General features: G+C 38.3%; 1 protein-coding gene across 2 annotated transcripts in view; it reads left to right on the top strand.

The window, feature by feature from the left end:
- The window catches only part of PRKD1 (protein kinase D1), a 360,671-nt gene that overhangs the window by 190,234 nt on the left and 147,416 nt on the right, over positions 1 to 23,021 (top strand). For both annotated transcript variants that reach the window (XM_055418185.2, XM_055418186.2), the window contains exon 2: positions 22,386 to 22,524. In XM_055418185.2, coding sequence (XP_055274160.1) covers positions 22,386 to 22,524 — 139 coding nt within the window. The remainder of the gene's footprint in view (positions 1 to 22,385; positions 22,525 to 23,021) is intronic.

Consider the following 23,021-nt stretch of genomic DNA (forward strand, 5'->3'; position numbering starts at 1 on the left):
ATTTCCTTCTCCAGGGGATCTTCCCGACCCAGGGATCGAACCTGGGTCTCCCGCATTGGAGGCATACGCTTTAACCTCTGAGCCACCAGGGAAGCCCCTGCTGATAATATTAAAGAAAAATGTAAGAATGGTTAACACATTCCTGTCATACTTTTGTGAGGTAAAATAGCTCACTTTTTGGTGACTTATTTATTTCTGCATTCAGTATTACATATTGAACACAAACTGCATTAGACACTATTGACACCATTCTAGGTTCTTGAGTTATGATAATGAATAGGATGGAAAAAGTCCCTACTTTAATGGAACTGATGTTCTAGTTGGAAAACATAATTTTTAAAAAATGAAGACAGATACATTATATAAATTCATATAGTGATGACTTCTCTGAAGCAGCATAGGGCAGGATAAAAGATGTATTAGAGGAACTGTTTTTTTACTTAGAGTAGTCAGGGAAAGCTTCGCTGAGGAGGGGACACTTGAGCAACATAAAGGAATTGGTCATGTGAACAAACATCAGGAAAGGTCGTATTTCAAGCAGGAGAAGAACGGGTGCAAGATGGAGGTAGAACTGTTTATGGTTTTTTTGAATGATAATAATGGGGTGAAGAGCAGCAGAAGATGAGATATGAGGTAATAGCTGGGGTAAGAGCAGTAGGCTCTGATTACCACTGTGAGGTGATTGTAAATATGAAGGGAAGCCTTTGGAGGGCTTTGATCTGATGCAAGTTGTAAAAGGATGATTCCATGTCCTGTGTGTAGAGTAGGTTGTGGGATCAAGAGGAGGAGCAGGTGGCTTGAGCAGGTATTGGGCTTTCTGTGAGAGATGGTGGCTTTGACTAGGAAGATGGCAATGGAGACGGTGAAACAATTTTAATTTGCAATATGGTGTACTTTTTTGTAGAGCTAACAGAATTTGTTAATGGAGTACATCTGAAGTGAGAGAGAGAGAGGAAATTTAATTATTCTGAAATTTTTGACATGACAACTGGATATTGGTGCCATTTTTTCGGGTGGTGAGCAGTGGGACGAATAATCAGGAGTTCTGTTCTGAACATGTTAATGTGAATACCTCATAGATGTATCAATGCAGTGATGTTATATGTCGTTAGATAGGTGGGTCTGTGTTTCAGGGAAGAGCTCATTGATAAAGACAGACAAATTGATAGAGATGATACCAATGTCCATCATCATTAAAGCGAGAAGACTGGATGAGGTCCTCTAGGGAAATGATTATAAACAAAGGGAGTAAACTTTCTGAAAAATGAGCCCTGAACATTCCAGCATCTAAGAGGTTGGAAAGAAGACAAGGTTTCAGTAAAAATGACTGAAAAGTTATAGCATAGCAAGTAATTGGAAAAGCAAGGGAATGTGCTATTGCAGAATCAAGGCAAGGTGTTTTGCTGAGAGGAGGGAATGACCCACTGAATCAAATGCTGCTGAGATAGTGCTTCTGGGGACTGAAAGTCACACATAGAATCTGGCAGTGTGAAGGTCATTGCCCGTCTTACGAGACTGGCTTGAGAGCAGAGGTTGGGCAGACAGCTCACCCGCAGTCACGTCATGTGAGAGTATGTGCATTGAGCACCAGTACTTCTTGTGAGATTGCTGTTGTTCAGTCACTCACTTGAGTCCGACTTTTGTGAACGCATGGACTGCCCCATGCCAAGCTTCTCTGCCCTTCACCATCTCCTGGAGCTCGCTCAAACCCATGTCCATTGAGTCAGTGATGCCATCCAACCATCTCTCCTTTGTCTACCCCTTCTCTTCCTGCCTTCAATCTTTCCCAGCATCAGGGTCTTTTCTTGTGAGGAGAACGTCTGTAAATGGGATTAGGGATATGGGATGGACTTTGGAGTACAATATATCTTGAGTGTTTTGTGGGCAATCTAAATTTGATTGTTGAGTTTGGAGTTTCATAAAACATGGTATTCTGATTTTAAACATGTTCTAGTCTCAGCTAAAGAATTTTCTTTTCAATGAATTTGAAGTGAGATATCAAATTTCTTTTACTTCTCATTTTTTTGGTTCTCTGTGTTCAACAGATCTCAGTTTATATTCAGTGCTAATATAATCAGTGTAGCACACACATTATGGTGAACTTTAAAATATCCTGTTCGATTCAAATATTGTTTTAATTTTTACATGCATTTATCAGTGAAAAGGATATGAATTAGTGCAATGACTGGATCTAGATGAAATGGTATATCAGTCTTTTGTTTTGAGAATCAATAGAGTTTTGACAACTCACAGTTACTGGGGTATTCAAATGGCCTGGATTTCTCTGCTGTCACACTGTAAACCAGACTACTTTCAGGAAGATTTTGTTCTGCCCTCTTTTAAAGGTAAATAGAAACTTCTCTTAAAATGTATCACTTAAAACGTTACCCACACTGACTACCATTTTTCCTATTCTGTGATTAGTATAAGCAAATAAGATTATAAAATACCAAGAGAACAAGATGAAGAATGTCAAGAAATTAGCTTTTGGATGATTGTCTGTGGTAACTATGATAAACTCATGAATTCTAGGCAGGGAAAATGGAGTATCTTAGATTTTCATGAAGGTGGGGACTGTTTGTCTGTTGTTTACCACTGTGTCTCCAGACACCTAATAAAATAAAAATATAAGCTTATACTGGAAAAACTTATGCCACGATGCATTAGTGTAATTATTGGTAGGTTAGCTATCACTGTTTTTCTTCTTAAAAAATTCAAGTTATCTTATATTAACATACATATATATTCACAGGCAACTTTGATATACATGAGTTCCCTGGTGGCTCAGACAGTAAAGAAACTTCTTGCAATGCACAAGACCTGGGTTCGATCCCTGGATTGGGATGATCCCCTGGAGAAGGAAATGGCAACCCATTCCAGTGTTTTTGTCTGGAGAATTCCATGGACAGAGGAGCCTTGAAGGCTGCAGTTCATGGGGTCGCAAAGAATAGGACATGACTAACACTAACGTTTGAGTGACAAATACATTTTGATATGTATGAAAAATAAAAAAAATTAACTTAATGCTAACTCATAGTATTTAACCTTTATATTCATCTGTATTGTACTCTAAATCAGAGAACACAGACATATATAATTTTTTTTCTCAATGGTTCATCCTTTAATTCCACCTCTCTTGAGATCAACTGTGCTTGTTCTGTCTCACCGTATTTGATATTTAGTCTTTGCAGATTATCTATATTTGCCTTTATGAGTGACAGCAACAGAAGACTGGTCAGTTTTGCTGGAAATATAATACATTTCTCTGTGACTCCGTAACCTGAATCATGGTCCAAGGCATCACAGGTATCTGTAAGAGCCTCTGCAGGTATCTTTATAATGCAAGCTCAGTGGGTGGGGCCAAAACCTTTTCCTGACAAAGAGCTCAGCTGAGGACATCTGGCCACTTTGAAATGAACTGAAAGGCCAGTTTACTAAATGATTACTTTTGGTAGAGTGGCAGGTGATTTTATTATCTTTGGCCACTCCTGACCCTTCCACAAGTTACAGCATTCTTTCCAGAAGCTGTATAGCATTTTACGAGAGGAGAAAAAAAATTCTTACCTATCTTGGGGAACATCAAAGTAAATGAGAGAAATTGTTTTCATTTTGATCCTATAAATCAGATGCACTGCCTACTTAGTACAAAGAATGAAAAAAAAACAAAAAACAAACACCAGCTCCTTGGGGATTTGGTTTTCAGGAAATGAGCATTTTATCCATGGAGCAAAAAGATCATTAGCACAATCATAACAATGGAATTCCACAGTATTGATGCCAACATACAAATCTATGACCCTTGCTTGGTTCTAGTACAGTACTTGAAATTAATGCAGTAACGTTAGAGTATAAATAAATACAAGGAAGGGAGTTGATTAAAAATTATTTAATTAAATTATTTTCACCAAAAATAGGTTAGTTTCAGGATCTGGCTAGAGACAATTGGAAATCACGTGAGCTGCATTGGAGCTATAGAAACCAAGCAGAAATAGCAGAACTCTGAGCATGCCTAATGGATGTGGCTGAATTGGTCCTCCTCTGGAGTGGCTTGGAAATGTTGGTTTTCTTAGTTACTTATAACTAACTTGTAACTTACTTTTAACTAAGTGCTGTAAGTATCATCTCTGATAACAATAAGAAAGACCATTTACCGTGGGTCTGGCCCTATTAGAAATACTTTACATGTGCTACTACTGCTACTAAGTCGCTTCAGTCGTGTCCGACTCTGTGCGACCCCATAGACAGCAGCCCACCAGGCTCCTCTGTCCCTGGGATTCTCCAGTCAAGAATACTGGAGTGGGTTGCCATTTCCTTCTCCAGTGAATGCATGCTAAATCGCTTCAGTCGTGTCTGACTCTGTGAGACCCCATAGATGGCAGCCCACCAGTCTCCTCTGTCCATGGAATTCTCTAGGCAAGAATACTGGAGTGGGTTGCCATTTCCTTCTCTGTTACATGTGTTAATTCATTTAATCTTTACAGTGGCCCCTGGAGGCAATCAGTCAATCAATAAACAAGTATATGTCTGTGTGTATATATTAAAATCTGCATATACAAATATGGTATATATCACATATGTCACACATATATATCACATATGCACACACATATGATATATATCACATATGTACACACATATATACAAATATGATTGGGAAACACGTTTCTTTATAAACATTAATTATGATAATATGCATGATGGGTTTTCAAGAAGGGAATAGTGGATGCTGCTGCTGCTGCTGCTAAGTCACTTCAGTCGTGTCCGACTCTGTGCGACCCCATAGACGGCAGCCCACCAGGCTCCCCCGTCCCTGGGATTCTAAATTGATTTCAAACCTTATTGTCATAGAGCTTCTCATAGAGCAAGTGTATATGATTTAAGATATACTGATTTAGTTGTTGAACTCAGGTCTAAGTCCAGGGGATTCTTGAATGAATGAGTGTTTTGTTGGGTCTTACACAGTATCAGAGCTACAAAGTTGCAGGCATTGGGCCCAGTGTATTATGACCGTGGTATCTGCAGAGGTGTTGATATGGGAGCCAGCGATAGTGTTTCTACCCTTAATCAAAGGAGACTTAGAACCATTATTTTTAAGAATAATAAAGAACGCGAAAGGTTTCTACACAAAGGCTTGCTCTGCTTGGAACTCCAGCCTCCTGCCTTCCTCCATCTGAAGTTATTGCTTTTGAGCATTGGCTCTGAGCTAAAATACTCTCTCTTCAGGGAAGTCTTGCCTAGTTCCCTGTCTAGTCCTTTGTCATAGTCCTTGATTATATACTCTCTTAGGATGGTGCTCCATTTCTTTATAACATTGATTTTCCTCTGCTGTTACACTCTCATAGTGCGATATTGCCTCGTCTGTCTCCCCTACCTGTGCTCTCCTGCTGATACAGCCTCTCTTGAGTTATCTCGTGACAACAGGGACCATCTCTGGTTTGACTTATCATCATGCCTCTAGTTAGAGATACAGTGCCTGAGCATGTCTGCTCAGTATTTTTTGAGGGACCACGAGCCCTTGTGGTGTGCGCCTGTCTGTACCTACCTTTTGTGAGAGGTGTTCTTTGTGCTCTGGTGATCGAGGTGAGCACTCATCATGATCATTGAATTCATGGCATTAAGCTTTTCAACTTCGTTTAGAAAGTCAGTGTCTAAACTCATTCCTCCTTCCCCTATGGTATGTCGTTTAGATAGCTTTGGTAAGAAAAGTATTGAGTTGGTCAGAAAGTTCGTTTGGGTCTTTTCCATAACATCTTTTTGACCAACCCAATATCGTATCTCCAAACTTTTCTGAATTTGTGATCTAGGGTGTAACTCAGGCAGTTGTCCTCTCTCTCACACCTGTCTCCAGTGTGGTTATAATGAACGCATACTTAGATCTATACCATTATTCTTTTTAATGGAAATTACCTAGAATAAAATTAACTTAGTAAAATTTAAACATTTTATAACATGAGAGCAAACAGTTAAAAAGGAGATGGACCAACCTTGATAGTATATTAAAAAGCAGAGATATTACTTTGCCAACCAAGGTCCGTCTAGTCAAGGCAATGGTTTTTCCCGTGGTCATGTATGGATGTGAGAGTTGGACTGTGAAGAAGGCTGATCGCCGAAGAATCGATGCTTTTGAACTGTGGTGTTGGAGAAGACTCTTGAGAGTCCCTTATACTGCAAGGAGATCCAACCAGTCCATTCTAAAGGAGATCAATCCTGGATGTTCATTGGAGGGACTGATGCTAAAGCTGAAACTGCAATACTTTGGCCACCTCATGCGACGAGTTGACTCACTGGAAAAGACTCTGATGCTGGGAAAGGTTGGGGGCGGGAGGAGAAGGGGACGGCGGAGAATGAGATGGCTGGATGGCATCACCGACTCTGTGGACATGAGTTTGAGTGAGCTCCAGGAGTTGGTGATGGACAGGGAGGCCTGGCATGCTGTGATTCATGGGGTCGCGGAGAGTCGGACACGACTGAGTGACTGAACTGAACTGACTGATACTTAGTTACTTTACTGAAGATTGATTTTTTTTTAATTGAGTTTCATAAATTGGCAAACTGTGTATGAGGTCCTTTAATTATTTGAGGGTTAGTATCATCTTTAAAGATTACATAAATACTTGGTGCAAGTGTGTGCTATTATGTTAAACCTGCTATTAAACCTGGTGAATGGTCTATGCATGTTTATTGTTAAAATTTAGTTTTAATATAATGGAAAATTATACTTCATGAATCTAAAATATATACTAATAGAGTTAAGCTTTGTTTATTATCATTAATGAAGACAGTAGTCAGATGTACAAATTTTCCAAGTAAATTTTATTTTGCAATTTTATTTTACAAAATTTAATAGACATCTTTTCCAATGTATTAATCAGTACTATGTATGTGTTTCTTTTTATCTAAAAGATCAGTTGCTCTGTAAATATTAGTTGCAATTCCACGTAATGCAATATTCCTTTGAGGGTGGGATGTAGAAAGGCTGACAGCCCATTGTCTCAATGATCCCAACCAGTTTTTCCACTGCTGTAAGCTGACCACTCCACTGTCAGCCAGTCTTCAATGGGCTACTTCACACTACTGTTTGAATGACTTGTCTATCTACTAAGAACTGGAGATTGCCAAGGAATAGCTGCTATAAAGCTCATTAAGCCCTTTACCTTGGTTTGGTCAAAATCTATAATCTGTATGCCTAGATTTGTACTTTCTGGCCAAGAAAAGTGCTCAGGGTTTTCAACTCTGACTCACTGTTTGCTGGACATTTGACTACTCTTACTGTATTTTTTTTTTTTTTTCTAAGAGAAGCAGAACTGAGAGGAAAGATCAAGGAGTATATTTTAAGAGACTCAGCTACTCATCCTTGTTCTGACATCACCTAGTATTGCCACCTTGGTAATATGTTCTGGACATCAATCTACTTATCTCTAAATGAGAAGATAAATAAATCTCTGGGACTTTATCTTTTCCAAAGTTTCTGATTCTTAAACCTTTTTAGTTGCTGTCACATTCTTCATTTTATCCAATATATGTATCAATTGTCATTAGTTCATTAATAAACAAACTTGTAGCTTTATTATACAATGTAAAAAATCCACAGTATGCTATAATGACAGTTTTATTCAGAGTGAGACAAAGAGTGTGAAGTATATATATTTTTTTCCATTCCAAGCTGCACATCCACACGCGTAATTACTGTTGTGTGAATAATTTCAGAGTACCTACTAAGACTTCTAATAGCTATCACTGACTAGTAATCTGTCAGGGTATAATGTAGGATAATATGTTTTTACACAACAATGGTGAGGATCTCATTAATTATTACCACCTATAATTGCTTGATATGAACATTTATTCTAAAACTTAAAAATTATATACAACAAAATAATGGTTTAAAATACTTCTAGGAAGTCTATATACAGAAGTTGCTGCATTAGAGTTAATGATGTATTAAGTCATTTTTTATTGCTTTTGTCTTTTTAATAGGTGGCATATTATTCAAATTAAAATAGAAGAAAAGTCTCTGCCAACAATTAAGCATCACACTGAGTCACACCTGCTGCCTTAAAGATAAGCATATAATTTATTAGACAGACTTCTTGAGCAATATTTGATACAGAACATCAGTATATTTATATGCCCAGGGAAGAAGAATTAAAGTCTAGCTTTATTCTCCAAAGGTATTGCAAGTTCAGGTTTTATGCATGTTCCAGTGTCTTGTAGTATGGCTGAATTTCAAAGTTCATAATCAAAATCTACCATTTCACTTTTAATCTAAACTTTAATTTCAGAAGATTTCAAGTACCTTTTGTTGATAAAGTATATTCTTTCTTTTCTCAGATATCTTTTTTTCTTTTATACGGTACAACATATAGAGAGTAAGGCTAAGTCCAGATTTAAAATTATGAGTGAAAATGATTGTTTAAACAATGGGTTTTGACTTTATTTTTTTTTTTTAATTTTTTTTTACAGTTAAAAGTATTTTTATTAAAAAAGCACAAATGCAAAGAAATGAACAGAGGAAAATTTATGCGTCGAACCTGGACTGGTCACTTATGATAATATACATGCTACAATTCCATTCTCCCCAATCATTCCACCTTCACCCTCTCCCACAGAGTCCCAAAGACTGTTCTAAATGCCTATGTCTCTTTTTCAGTCTCTTATACAGGGTTCAGTTTTGACTTTAATAAAGGAGAGAGGCTTAAAAAAAAATCTAAGCAGAAGACAGTCCATGGGTCAGATTCTAATCTGCCTGTAGGAAAGTAAGAATGGATAAATTAAAGTTCTTTCTTGAATAAGAAAAGGAAGTTTTTGGCAGTAGAGTGGAGAACGGAGGACTAACTAAAGTGACTTGTTTCTAAGTTTGGACCAGGAAGATTTCTGTCATTGATAGCATCCCTTTTCAAAGGAAGCATTAAGTTTGTGGAGCAAGTGCTCATGTGAGAGAAGAAACTAGGGAGCAAGGCAGGGATTGTGATTATTGGCCAGGGTGATCTGCATTTGGACAGCATGCCAGTGGCCCAGAAAAATAGCAGAGTCAAATGGAGAGTGATGTGTCACTGGCTCTGCAGTGGACAGTAGTGCTTTTTTCATAGCTGGAAAATGTATAATGAATCTTCTTAGAATCAGCACTATAATTATCGATTAGTCTTTATTGTTTTGGAGACTGAAAATTTTCATATACTTTTAAAAAATATTGTATGAAAATAGGCATTGCAAATTTATTTACATGAATCACATCTTTAAGACTAAGAGACAATTGATTGGACCAAGAATCTCTAGGAAAATAGGTTGCCACTAGGAGAGATAGTCGGAGAAGGCAATGGCACCCCACTCCAGTACTCTTGCCTGGAAAATCCCATGGACGGAGGAGCCTGGTGGGCTGCCGTCTCTGGGGTCGTACAGAGTCGGACACGGCTGAAGCGACTTAGCAGCAGCAGCAGCAGCAGGAGAGATAGTAAAGTACTATCTTTAAGGGTTTGTTTGTTTTAGTCACTTAAGTTGCATCTGACTCTTTTGCCACCCCGTGGACCATAGCCTGCCAGGTTCCTCTGTCTATGGATTTCCCAGGTAAGAATACTGGAGTGGATTTCCATTTCCTTCTCCAGGGGATCTTCTTGACCCAGGGATCGAACCTACGATACCTGCTTGGCAGACAGATTCTTTACTGCTAAGCCACCTGGGAAGCCCACGTTTAAGAGTAGTTCTTAGTTATTTTGATGGAACAGTTTTCTTTTTCTGCCTACCTTGGATCAGGGTAGCATTGGGTGGAGGTGGGAGGGAGCGAAGAAAAAAGAAAAGTTAAAATTTTTTTTTTCTGGTTTCTGTTTCCTAAGATTACATTCAGAAACTAGTCACATAGTTATGTGGTCATAGTGTGGAATTCTTTTCAAGTGCCTCCGTTTGAGGATATGAAATCACCAAATAAAAGAGCCTGTGCCCAAATCTGAACACATTTCAGAACTATGCCTGCAAATAATATAGATTATTCACTTTTTCTTTTTTGCTTTCATTGACTTACTTAAACTTGTGTTTCTAAGTGAAAATTTAGTGCTCATGCTTTAGTAGGTTTCAGCTGTCTCATAATTTTTTGCCATTATACCTGTAGTGCTATGTATGTGACAGTCACCCAGTGGTGTTCACTGAGTGTTTGTTGTTTATTTCATTGACTTAATCTTTTGTATACTTCATTTTTCAATCTGTTATTAGGTGATTTTTTTTAAAGGGGGATTGTTTAATTCCCTAGACAAAGTTAATAAGACAAGTTTATGATTGATGGGGGCTTTCCTGGTGGCTCATATGGTAAAGAAGCTTCCTACAATGCAGGAAACCCAGGTTTGATCCCTGGGTTGAGAAGATCCCCTGGAGAAGGGAATGGCAATCCACTCCAGCACTTTTGCCAGGAGAATTCCATGGACAGAGGAGCCTGGAAGACTACAGTCCATGGGGTTGCAAAGAGTCAGGTACGACAGAGCAGCTAACACTTTCGCTTTCATGAGCTGTCTTGGTTCTCGCTCAAGATACACCTTGGAAAGATCCTGTTGGCCTGAGTATCTAAAGCTTTCAGAACCATCTAAATGCCTGACCTTTGTGCTTCTTTCAGTTCCACAGCAGCATCATTCAGGTGCAGCTCCTCTGAGGGAGGCCCTAGTTCTCGTTAAAATAGTTGCTTGCAATGTGTCCTCATTGTCCCTGTACTCTTGGAACGAAACTTAGGGAGGAGTTTGGCTAGGAAGTGGTAGTACCTTTTTAATTTCTTTGCTGATTAAGGGTGACCAGTCATGGCACTGCTTGTTGTAAACAAGAGAGTTCTTGGAAAATGATTTGAGAATCATCTTTGATGAGGAGAGTGCCATCTTCAGCTGCTTGATGTGTTCTCTTATTGAGCAGAAAAACTTAATTCCAGGACTTTCATCACCTTGTAGCAAAAGTGAACTGCAGTGTATTTTCATTTCCTAATCAGGCCATTTCTCTCTCTTTCTCTCCAATTTTTTTTTTTTTTTTTTTTTTCTGCTTGACTGAGTCATGGATTAATTTGTTTCTGGTATTGCTTGTTCCTCGCCCTTTGTGATTGGCCTCAACTATGGAAAAGCACCCTTTGTTCCTTAGAGTTCCCGTTGGCCAGGTCGCATTTCAGCTACTCATTAAAACATGTATTTATTCTACTCTGGAGCACATTGTCTGGCCAGCCTTGAATTTATAGTGAAATGTAACAGTAAATTGTGCTCTGTGGTCAAAAAATGCCAAATGATACACACAGCAGCACAGAGGTTTCCAGCATAGGGTAGAATTAAAGAGCTTACGACCAATGCCGCGATTGTTGGCCATATTTTCACAGTGGCCAGTGTTGTTACAGTCGAACTTGGAGAGAGCTTGAAATCACTTATCTCAGATGTTTGCGCTCACAACCACAAAGCCCCTGAGAAACATAGAACTGATCTTGTAATAAGCTCCAGCTGAGTTTACAAGCCTCTGAGCCTTTCTGAAAGCCTGTTTAGTTTAATGAGGGTTTTCAGATTTCAAAGCTCATACACCTTCACATAAAAACAGATGATTATGACCAAATTAGGGAATGTTGTTCCCTGAGTGTTTTTCCCAATATGTTCTCTTCTCAGTTGTCAGGCATTGTTCCATTACACTTTTCACCTTACAGACATCATTTTTAAATATAATTTTTAAAAGTCTTATTGTATATAGTTTCTATTCAAGCAGAACGTTACATTACATAAAAGAAAAGGTTTTCTTGTAATAGGAACAGACAAATATGCGTCTGTTTTATTCTGGCCAATAAAAAAAAGAAGGTATAATCTAAAAAAAAAAAAAATATCAAACCCTTAGTTCCTGCTGCCATGACAACTGTCCCTAGAGACTAGATCTCCATGTTCACCCCTATGCCCTGTTTCACAAGGCTCTGCAACTTGTTTCTGAATGTCTTGTTAGTGAAGAGAGAAAAGCCATGTCTGTGACCCAGTAAGAAGGAAAGTGGGAGAGTGGATCTCCCATACCTCAGTCATTTATATATTGGAGAAACCACCTTCAAAAACATTTATAACTCTACATTCATTTTTTAAATTTAGTCTTTTAAAATGATGGTTTTAATGTGTGGCATATATTGGTATTTTTCTTATTCTGATTTTTCCAAATGTCTTCTGAGTCACCCTTGGAAAGACCTGTAATAGCTAGGATATGAGGTATTCAAGCCTTTCTTGAATGCCAAATCTTTGATTACATTACATTACACCCGTGGTTTTACAAGGAGGCATGTCACAGAGTGTGAGGTCCATACGTCAGCAGTACTGAACCACAAGGATGATATATAGAGGTGACTAAGAGGCGTGTGAAGAAAGCTGATCGCCGAAGAATTGATGCTTTTGAACTGTGGTGTTGGAGAAGACTCTTGAGAGTCCCTTGGACTGCAAGGAGATCCAACCAGTCCATTCTAAAGGAGATCAGTCCTGGGTGTTCATTGGAAGGACTGATGCTAAAGCTGAAACTCCAATACTTTGGCCATCTCATGCGAAGAGTTGACTCACTGGAAAAGACTCTGATGCTGGGAGGGATTGGGGGCGGGAGGAGAAGGGGACGACAGAGAATGAGATGGCTGGATGGCATCACCAACTCGATGGACATGAGTTTGAGTGAACTCCGGGAGTTGGTGATGGACAGGGAGGCCTGGTGTGCTGTGATTCATGGGGTCGCAAAGAGTCGGACACGACTGAGCGACTGAACTGAACTGAACTGAACCGAAGAGGCTTGTGGATAGGGTTAGGCTGCACCAAAATTGTGATGAGCCAGTAGAATCCTTGTCTCTTAAGCCCCTCTTTAGTATTCCTACCTATCCTTCCACCACATGAGCGCACTGACAGTGCGTTTCCTTAGATATACTAAAGTTTAGATTTTCTTAGGGGAAACAGTCGCTGTCTCATTCTTCCTTTCCAGCTGTTACTTTCTATTCACCCCAGCTCAAGCACTGAATCCCTTGAATTTCCTCTTCTCTCTTGAGTCAGAATCAGCCACCCGTAGTTTTTCAAAGAATATGGTAAGAGGAACTGTGAATTAATTAATGTATTATATTTGGGAAACATTTATATTCTAATCAAGGGCAATCCTTCAACAGTTACAGTTTAACTCAGAATAGGTCAAACTGTGTTTTGAGGGTTATGTGATAATTACTAAATTTATTTATTCTTATTTCATTAAATATACCTTGCATATTTATTTCAATGTAATATTAAATTTGTATTCTTACTACCTGTAGGTATTTTATTTTTCTTTACTTTTCTTACAAATGCTATTTACATAGAATTAAGTAGCAAAAAGTTTGGGTAGAAAATATTAGTATTCTATATTTAAAAAGCACATGAGAGTTTGGCTTTCATTCACAAGGAATATCTGGTATGGGGCATGCTTACCTGCCGTAAACAAATAGAAAATAATGCAGAATATGTAAAATACCTGTTGCAGACATTGGCCAATAGGCATTGCAGGGTGATCCCTGAGAAAAGGAAACAAACAAGGTAGTTGAAACAAGTACAGTCATCTGAGGTTTCTGCCTGGAACCCTGATCCAGAGTGTAGTATAGGGAGAAAGAACCCAAGAGCCTAGTTATCTGGTTGCATGGAGGAAATAGTAATACAGCTCAAGGTGACCAAGTCAAAAGAATTTTTATGGGAAGAATACTGGCAAGGTAGGACCTATATCAAGGAAGAGCTCCAGAAAACTGCTAAAGTGTCCAGTTGAATAGTAAACTGAATACAAGTCCATAGAGTGAAAGTCTATAAGGCAGAAGAAAGAGCAACAGTGGGAAGCTATAAAATGAGCTCTCCAGAGCCCATATAAGACTGAGAGACAGTCAAATTCCTTCAGACAGATAGAGATTTCACTGAACATTTGAGGTGTTCTGTAGAGATAGAGTCATGCATTAGTTGTTGTTCGGTTGCTCTGTCGTGTGTGACTCTTTGTGACCCCATGGACTGCAGCACGCTAGGCTTCCCTCTCCCTTCACTATCTCCCTGAGTTTGCTCAAATTCACATCTATTGAGTTGATGATGCCATCCAACCATCTCATCCTCTGTTGCCTCCTTCTTCTCCTGCCCTCAAACTTTTCTAGCAACAAGGTTTTTTTCCAATGAGTTGACTGTTTGCATCTGGCACCCAATGGATTGGAGCTTCAGCATCAGTCTTTCCTTTGAATGTTCAGAGTTGATATCCTTTAGGATTGACGGGTTTGATCTCCATCCTTGCCAGCATCATAGTTCAAAAGCATCAGTTCTTCAGCTCTCAGCCTTCTTTATGATCCATCTTTCACACCTGTGTGTGACTACTGGCAAAACCATAGCTTTGACTAGACAGACCTTTGTTGGCAAATTGATGTTGACATGTGTTAGTAGTTCAGTTCAGTTCAGTCGCTCAGTTGTGTCCAACTATTTGCGACCCCATGGACTGCAGCATGCTAGGCCTCCCTGTCCATCATTAACTCCCGGAGTTTACGCAAACTCATGTCCATGGAGTTGGTGATGCCATCCAACCATCTCATCCTCTGTCGTCCCCTTCTCCTCCTGCCCTCAATCTTTGCCAGCATCAGGGTCTTTTCAAATGAGTCAGCTCTTCACATCAGGTGGCCAAAGTATTGGAGTTTCACATTAGTAGTAGGACTAAATTATCCCTAGACCAAATACTGTTCTAGAGCTCCCATAACAAATCTTAAAAGTACACCTTAAAGAGATAAAACCAGTCTGCAAGTACTTTAAAGTTTTGCCAAAACAAATATCAGTGTTCTTTAAAGGAAGACAGCAAAGGCCAACTGTTCATGTTAATTCATAAAACCTGGTATCAGATTTTATTTTATTTTATTTTTTTATTTTTTATTTTTTTTTTGTAGTTAATTTATTTTTTATTGGAGGCAAATTAATTTACAATATTATATTGGTTGGTTTTGCCATACATTGATATGAATTTGCCCCGGGTTTACATAAGTTCCCCCTCCTGAACCCCCCTCCCACCTCCCTCCTCCCTTTATCCTCCCTCTGGGTCATCCCCGCATGCCAGCCCCGAGCATCCTATAACATGCATCGACCCTGAACTAGTGATTCGTTTCACATATGACAACATACGTGTTTCAATGCCATTCTCCCAAATCATCTCACCCTCACCCTCTCCCATAGAGTCCCAAAGACTGATCTATACATCTGTGTCTCTTTTGCTGTCTCGTATACAGGGTTATCATTTGCATCTTTCTAAATTCCATATATATGTGTTAGTATACTGTATTGGTGTTTTTCTTTCTGGCTTACTTCACTCTGTATAATAGGCTCCAGTTTCATCCACCTCATTAGAACTGATTCAAATGTATTCTTTTTAATGGCTGAATAATACTCCATTGTGTATATGTACCAAAGCTTTCTTATCCATTCGTCTGCAGATGGACATCTAGGTTGCTTCCATGTCCTGGCTATTATAAACAGTGCTGCAATGAACATTGGAGTACACGTGTCTCTTTCAATTCTGGTTTCCTCGGTGTGTATGCCCAGGAGTGCGATTGCTGGATCATATGGCAGTTCTATTTCCAATTTTTTGAGGAATCTCCACACTGTTCTCCATAGTGGCTGTACTAGTTTGCATTCCCACCAACAGTGTAAGAGGGTTCCTTTCTCTCCACATCCTCTCCAGCATTTATTGCATGTAGACTTTTGGATAGCAGCCATTCTGACTGGTGTGAAATGGTATCTCATTGTGGTTTTGATTTGCATCTCTCTGATTATGAGGGATGTTGAGCATTTTTTCATGTGTTTGTTAGCCATCTTTATGTCTTCTTTGGAGAAACGTCTGTTTAGTTCTTTGGCCCATTTTTTGATTGGGTCATTTATTTTTCTGGAATTGAGTTGCAGGAGCTGCTTGTATATTTTGGAGATTAATCCTTTATTAGTTGCTTCATTTGCTATTATTTTCTCCCATTCTGAAGGCTGTCTTTTCACCTTGCTTATAGTTTCCTTTGCTGTGCAGAAGCTTTTGATTTTAATTAGGTCCCATTTGTTTATTTTTGCTTTTATTTCCAATATTCTGGGAGGTGGGTCATGGAGGATCCTGCTGTGATTTATGTCGGAGAGTGTTTTGCCTACGTTCTCCTCTAGGAGTTTTATAGTTTCTGGTCTTACATTTAGCTCTCTAATCCATTTTGAGTTTATTTTGGTGTATGGTGTTAGGAAGTGTTGTAGTTTCATTCTTTTACAAGTGGCTGACCAGTTTTCCCAGCACCACTTGTTAAAGAGACTGTCTTTTCTCCATTTTATATTCTTGCCTCCTTTGTCAAAGATGAGGTGTCCATAGATGCGTGGATTTATCTCTGGGCTTTCTATTTTGTTCCATTGATCTATATTTCTGTCTTTATGCCGGTATCAGATTTTAAAAGTTATTTTTCAGTTGCTCGTTGTGTCCAGCTATTTGTGGTCTCATGGAGTGTAGCATGCCAGGCTCCTCTGTCCTCTCCTGTCTCCTGGAGTTTGCTCAAACTCATGTCCACTGAGTCCATGATGCTATCTAACCATCCTCTGCCACCCTCTTCTTTTGCCTTATTCATTTCCAGCATCAGGGTATTTTCCGGTGAGTTGGCTCTTTTCATCAGGTGGCCAAAGTATTGGAGCTTCAGCTTCAGCATCAGTCCTTACAGTGAATATTCAAGGTTGATATCCTTTAAGATTGACCAGTTTGATATCCTTGCAGTCCAGGGGGTTCTCAGGAGTCTTCTGCAACACCACGAGTTCAGTTCAGTTCAGTTCAGTCACTCAGTTGTGTCCGACTCTCCGCGACCCCATGAATCACAGCACGCCAGGCCTCCCTGTCCATCACCAACTCCTGGAGTTCACTCAAACTCATGTCCACAGAGTCAGTGATGCCATCCAGCCATCTCATTCTCTGTTGTCCCCGTCTCCTCCCACCCCCAATCCTTGCCAGCATCAGAGTCTTTTCCAGTGAGTCAACTCGTCGCATGAGGTGGCCAAAGTATTGCAGATTCAGCTTTAGCATCAGTCCTTCCCATGAACACCCAGGACTGATCTCCTTTAGAATGGACTTGTTGGATCTCCTTGCAGTCCAAGGGTCTCTCAAGAGTCTTCTCCAACACCACAGTTCAAAAGAATCAATTCTTCAGTGCTCAGCTTTCTTCACAGTCCAACTCTCACATCCATACATGACCACGGGAAAAACCATAGCCTTGACGAGTAGACAGCATCAATTCTTTGGTGCTTAGCCTTCTTTATGATCCAACTTTCACATCCGTACATAACTACTGGCAAAACCATAGCTTTGACTAGTGGCAAAACCATAGCTTTGACTAGACAGACCTTTGTCAGCAAAGTGATGTCTCTGCTTTTTAATACACTGTCTAGGTTTGTCATAGCTTTCCTTCCAAGGAGCAAGCATTTTTTGATTTCATGGATGCAGTCACCATAAATAGTTATTTTGGAACCCAAGAAAATAAAATCTGTCTGCTTCCACTTTTTCCTCTTCTGTTTGCCATGATGTGATGGGACCAGCTGCAGTGATCTTCAGTTTTTAATGTTGAGTTTCAAGCCAACTTTTTGACTCTCTTTTACCTTCAACAAAATCTATTTAGTTCCTCTTCACTTTCTGCCATTTGAGTGGTATCTGATGTCGTTGGTATTTCTCCTGGAAATCTTATTCCAGTTTGTGGTTCATCCAGCTCAGCATTTTGCATGATGTACTCTGCATATAAGTTAAATAAGCTGGGTGACAATATATAGCTTTGCTGTACTCCTTTCACAGTTTTGAAACAGTCATTTGTTCTGTGTCTGATTCTAACTGTTGGTTCTTGATGTGCATCCAGGTTTCTCAGGAGACAGGTAAAGTGGTCTGGTACTCCCATCTCTTTCAGAATTTTCCACAGTTTGCTGTGATCCACTGTTAAAAGTTTAGTGTAGTCAGTAGCAGAAATAGGTGTGTACTTGTGGAACTCCCTTGCTTTTTCCATGATCCAATGAATTTTGGCAATTTGATCTCTGGTTTCTCTGCCATTTCAAAACCCAGCTTGTACATCTGGAATTTCTCAGTTCACATACTGCTGAAACCTCACTTGAATTTAAAAAGTACACATATAAAAAAGCAGGAAAATGTGACCCATAACTGGGATTGAAAGAGCTAATTGAAGCAGATCAGAAATGGTTGGGGATGATGGACTTTGATGAAAAGAACTTTCATGGTTACATGAGAAATATGAAGTGAAATACTTATATGCTGAAAACACCTCTGAACAAAAGCAAAGGCAAATAAATAGAAAAGCATTGCATAATCATGCAGTGGGAGAATTAACATTGTTAACATGTCAGACTACCATAAGCAATCTACAGATTCAATGCAATCCCTATCAAAATTCCAGGGAGCTTTTTTCACAGAGGTAGAAAAACAACCTTAAACATATGGAATCACAGAAGACCCCTGAAAAACCCAAACAATTATGCTGCTGCTGCTGCTAAGTCACTTCAGTCGTGTCCGACTCTGTGTGACCCCATAGACAGCAGCCCACCAGGCTCCCCCGTCCCTGGGATTCTCCAGGCAAGAACACTGGAGTGCGTTGCCATTTCCTTCTCCAGTGCATGAAAGTGAAAAGTGAAAGTGAAGTCGTCCAGTCGTGTCTGACTCTTAGCGACCCCATGGACCGCAGCCCACCAGGCTTCTCCGTCCATGGGATTTTCCAGGCAAGAGTACTGGAGTGGGGTGCCATTGCCTTCTCCACAAGCAATTATGAGCCAGAGGAATAAACCTGGAGACATGACACTTCCTGATTCAAAATATATTGTAGTAATCAAAACAGTATGACATAAAAAAGATATATAAATCAATGGCTAGACTAATCAAAAAAGAAAGAGAACACAAATAACAGACAATGAGAAAATAGCAGAGAGAAATTGTTTCAGACCCTGCAGACATTAAAGGCATTTTAACTTCGTTGCGCTAAATAAAGGCAGATTAAAAGTTATGTATTGCATGATACCATTTATATGACATTCTTGAAAAGACTAAGTTATAGTAATAGGAACTGTTTTCTATTTTGGTTGTGATGTGTATAGTACATATATGTCATGTGGGTATGGTATACATTTTTCAAAACTTCCAGAATTTCACACTAAAAAGGAGAGATTTTACTGTATGTTAATTATACCTTAATTATTTATAATAGCATAAAATATGAAAACTTAGGTATAAATTTAGCAAATATATCTAAGACATATATACTGAAAACTACAAAAAAATTTTGAGAGAAATTTTAAAGAAACTAATAAAGTAGTATACCACCTTATTCATAACAAAAGTCTCTGCATTCTTAGAATATACATCTACTGAAGTTGGTTGATCTATGTTTCAGTGAAATATCGTTGAAAAATCACAGCAGATCTATTTTGTACCAGTTGACAAAGTGATTCTAAAATGAGTAGGGAAATTCAGAAAATGTATAATATTCAAAGCGTCTCAAAAAGGAAGAATATGGAGCACTTAACACTATATTCAGTCTTAGTATAAAGTTTCAATAATAAGTATAATGTGTTATTGACATAAAGATATTTATATTGTCAAACATACACTTATGTGACCTAGAAATTCCCTTCCTAGATTTTTAGTCATAGAAAATGAAAGTACATACCCACTGAAACATTTGTACATAAGTTTTCATAGCATTATTATTTATAACATCCACAAAACCAGGGGAAAAATACTAATGTCTGTCTGTGGGAGCACAGAGAAGCAAATATCCTTGAGCCATGTAATGAAATGCTAATAACTAAGAGTAAAAAGAGATGAATCTCAAATTTAGAATGTGTAAACGAGTCTCAAAAAGATTATAATGAACAAAATAAGCCAGTTAAAAAAAGAGCACATTGTACATGTATGATTTCATTTGTATGAAATGCTATAGCTGGTGAGCTAATCTTTGGTGACAGGGTAAATCTGTGTTGAGTCAAAATGGTGTGTAGCATCAACTCCAGGGGAGTCCTATAAAATTTGGGAGGTTGATGAAAATGTTTCCTGTTAATTATGATTTTTGTTGCATTGGTGTTGATGAAGACTCAGAACTTAAGACTTTGGCACATATATCCGTTTCATTTACTGTAAATTGCCCATCAAGTGAAGTTGATTTTTAAAATAGTACGTGAACTGTTCATTGTTTTAGTTTAGAAAATGGTGTATTAGTTCTGTCTTTCTTTCTGTCTTTTCACTGTATTAATACTGTTGGAGAAATTACAAAAAAAGGAAGTATTAGTTTTAATTAGCACAGTGAAAGCAGTGACATCATTTCAGCTCTTGCGTTTATTTTAAGGAAGCCAACAGATATATACCTGTATATACACTAAGTGTATGCAGATATACAGATAAATCCTGCTTGTCAGCAAACTCCTAAGAGCAAGAGGATGTTCTGTATATACTTATTTTCAGTTCACACAAAATGTCTTAAAATTATTGTAGCCCCTAATTTTATTAACATGGAAAAAGAAAGAAGAATGCATAATAAATTTATTTTTAGAAGATACCATATTCTAGACATTTCTTTATGACAGTACATCCTTAAAATCAGCCTTTATTGACATACATGTCAGACACATCACAAGTTTCAGGAACAAGACAATTTTCTCCCTTTGACTTATGACCTTTTTCCACACAAGTCAAATATAGATTTATAAAGCAAATAGCAGTTGCTGATTATGTGAAAATATCATATACAAGAAAAGAGCCATTTAAGCATGCAACATTAGCCTAGGTTGTTTGTTTTAGTAAAAATCTTCCAATACTAATACAGAGTGGTCTTTGTAATAAACTTAAAATTGACTTTAACATTTTTCTCTTTTTAATATCTTTATATTGATTTTTTAAAATTATTTCATATTTCAGTAGAGCCAGTTAACCATGTTGATATAATTTCAGGTGAACTGCAAAAGGACTCAGCCATACATGTATCCATTCTCCCCCAAACTCCCCTCCCATCTAGGCTGTACATAACATTGGGCAGCATTCCATGTGCTATACAGTAGGTCCTTGCTGATTATCCATTTTAAATATAACAGTGTGTACATGTCCACCCCAACTCCTTAACTATCTCTTCCTCACATTCTCCCCCTCCTCCAGCAACTATAAGTTCCTTTTCTAAGTCTGTGAGCCTCATTTTGTTTTGTAAGTTCATTTGTATCATTTCTTTTTAGATTCCACATGTAAGGGATATCATATGATATTTCTTCTTCTCTCTCTGGCTTACTTCAGTAAGTATGACAGTCTCTAGGTCCATCCATGTTGCTGCCATTGGCATTGTTACATCCTTTTTAATGGCTGAGGAATGTTCCATGGTATATATTTACTACATCTTCGTTATCCTTTCCTCTGTCCATAGACATTTAAGTTGCTACCACGTCTTGGCTTTTTTTAACAGTGCTGCAGTGAACGCTGGGGAGATTCTTAAGGACATTTCTATCCTTTGATCAAATAATTCTACTTTTAAAACAAAATTGATCAGCCAAGACTGTGGTTTGAATTTAACGCTCTTTCTCACGTGAGAAGGAAGAGAGGATATGTAAGGAATAATATTGATTGTTAATTCTGATAGTAATTGTTAATATCAGAATTTTTGTAGATTTGCTCAGTATAAAATGTCATTCAGTTAGCTTTCATTATATACCTGCCACTGGGAGATAGTCTTGGGTAATAAGCTTGGATTTATCCTTGTGAGGAGGATATTAATTGTGTATACTTGAATTGATTTTTAGCTGTCGTGTTAATAGTTACCTGTTTCATCTAGATTGCGTGGAAACTAAATGCAGTGTATGAGCAGCAACAACAGGGAGACCTGGATTGTTTCCTCTGGTGCCTCCCTGGACCAAAGGACCTAGATGACACCTTTGCCCACACACAGAACGTGTTTAGATTTATTGAGTCATCTCTTATTTTTGACTATGCCAAAATGGACTGGCCTCTTTTTTTTGCAGACAAATTGCAACAACATTTGTAATGGAATTGTAACATACTCCCATTTTAATGTTCTTGAATTGCTATAAGTCATGTGAAAAAGACTCAGTTCTTAGAACTTACTGTAATTCTTAACCACTTTACTGCCACAAATTTCTTTGAATCTTATCTCAGATTCTCCTGTCTTTTTGCTCTGTAATTGGAAGATCATTTTGTTGTTATTGCTTTTATGAACTCTGATTTCTTTCCTCCTAATTCGGACTCATTTCAGTATCTACTTGGCCATTCATTTTTATTTGTTAATGTTCTAGGTATTTTGACCTTTTGTAATTAGTTTGTATTTGTGCTCTGACATTTATTTATTTCACTTTTATTTTAAATTTAGGAAGAGTTTGACACTTAACCTGTTGTGGTATTTGTATTTACAGTTCCCTGAATGTGGTTTCTATGGAATGTATGATAAGATCCTGCTTTTTCGCCATGACCCTACCTCTGAAAACATCCTTCAGCTGGTGAAAACAGCTAGCGATATCCAGGAAGGTGATCTCATTGAAGTTGTCTTGTCAGGTAAGTATACTTCTTCCTTATTCATAGATTAATACTTTGCATTTGGAGAATTCTTGGCCATAAGTTTTACTTTTTTTGGTTTTGATTTCATTGATTTATATTAAACACTTGATTTTGTATTGGGTATAATTGATAAACAATGTTGGGTTAGTTTCAGGTGAGCAGCAAAGGGACTCAGCCATACATATGCATGTATTCTGTTCCCCCAAAATTCCCTCCCACCCAGTCTTGGCCATAAATTTTTAAGGCAGCATTTTAATGAAAAAAAAGAAAAGTTACATCAAACCTAACCTCAAGAGGAAGTTTTAGGACTTTGTCTATATGAACTTTCAACATTATTTTGAAAAAGAGCAAAAGGTTTCTCTTGAATTGGCTGATTCCCCACCCAGTTCTGTCCTGGTCGCTTTTCCCAACTTTGCACTCTCCCCAGATCCCCCAAAACACACATGAATACTTTCATTCATTATTTAAATCACTTGAAACAGCAAAAGCAAATG

This window comes from Moschus berezovskii, chromosome 21 (assembly GCF_049115385.1).
Source record: "Moschus berezovskii isolate FMDL1 chromosome 21, NW_MosBer_1.0, whole genome shotgun sequence".
Classification (NCBI taxonomy): domain Eukaryota; kingdom Metazoa; phylum Chordata; class Mammalia; order Artiodactyla; family Moschidae; genus Moschus; species Moschus berezovskii.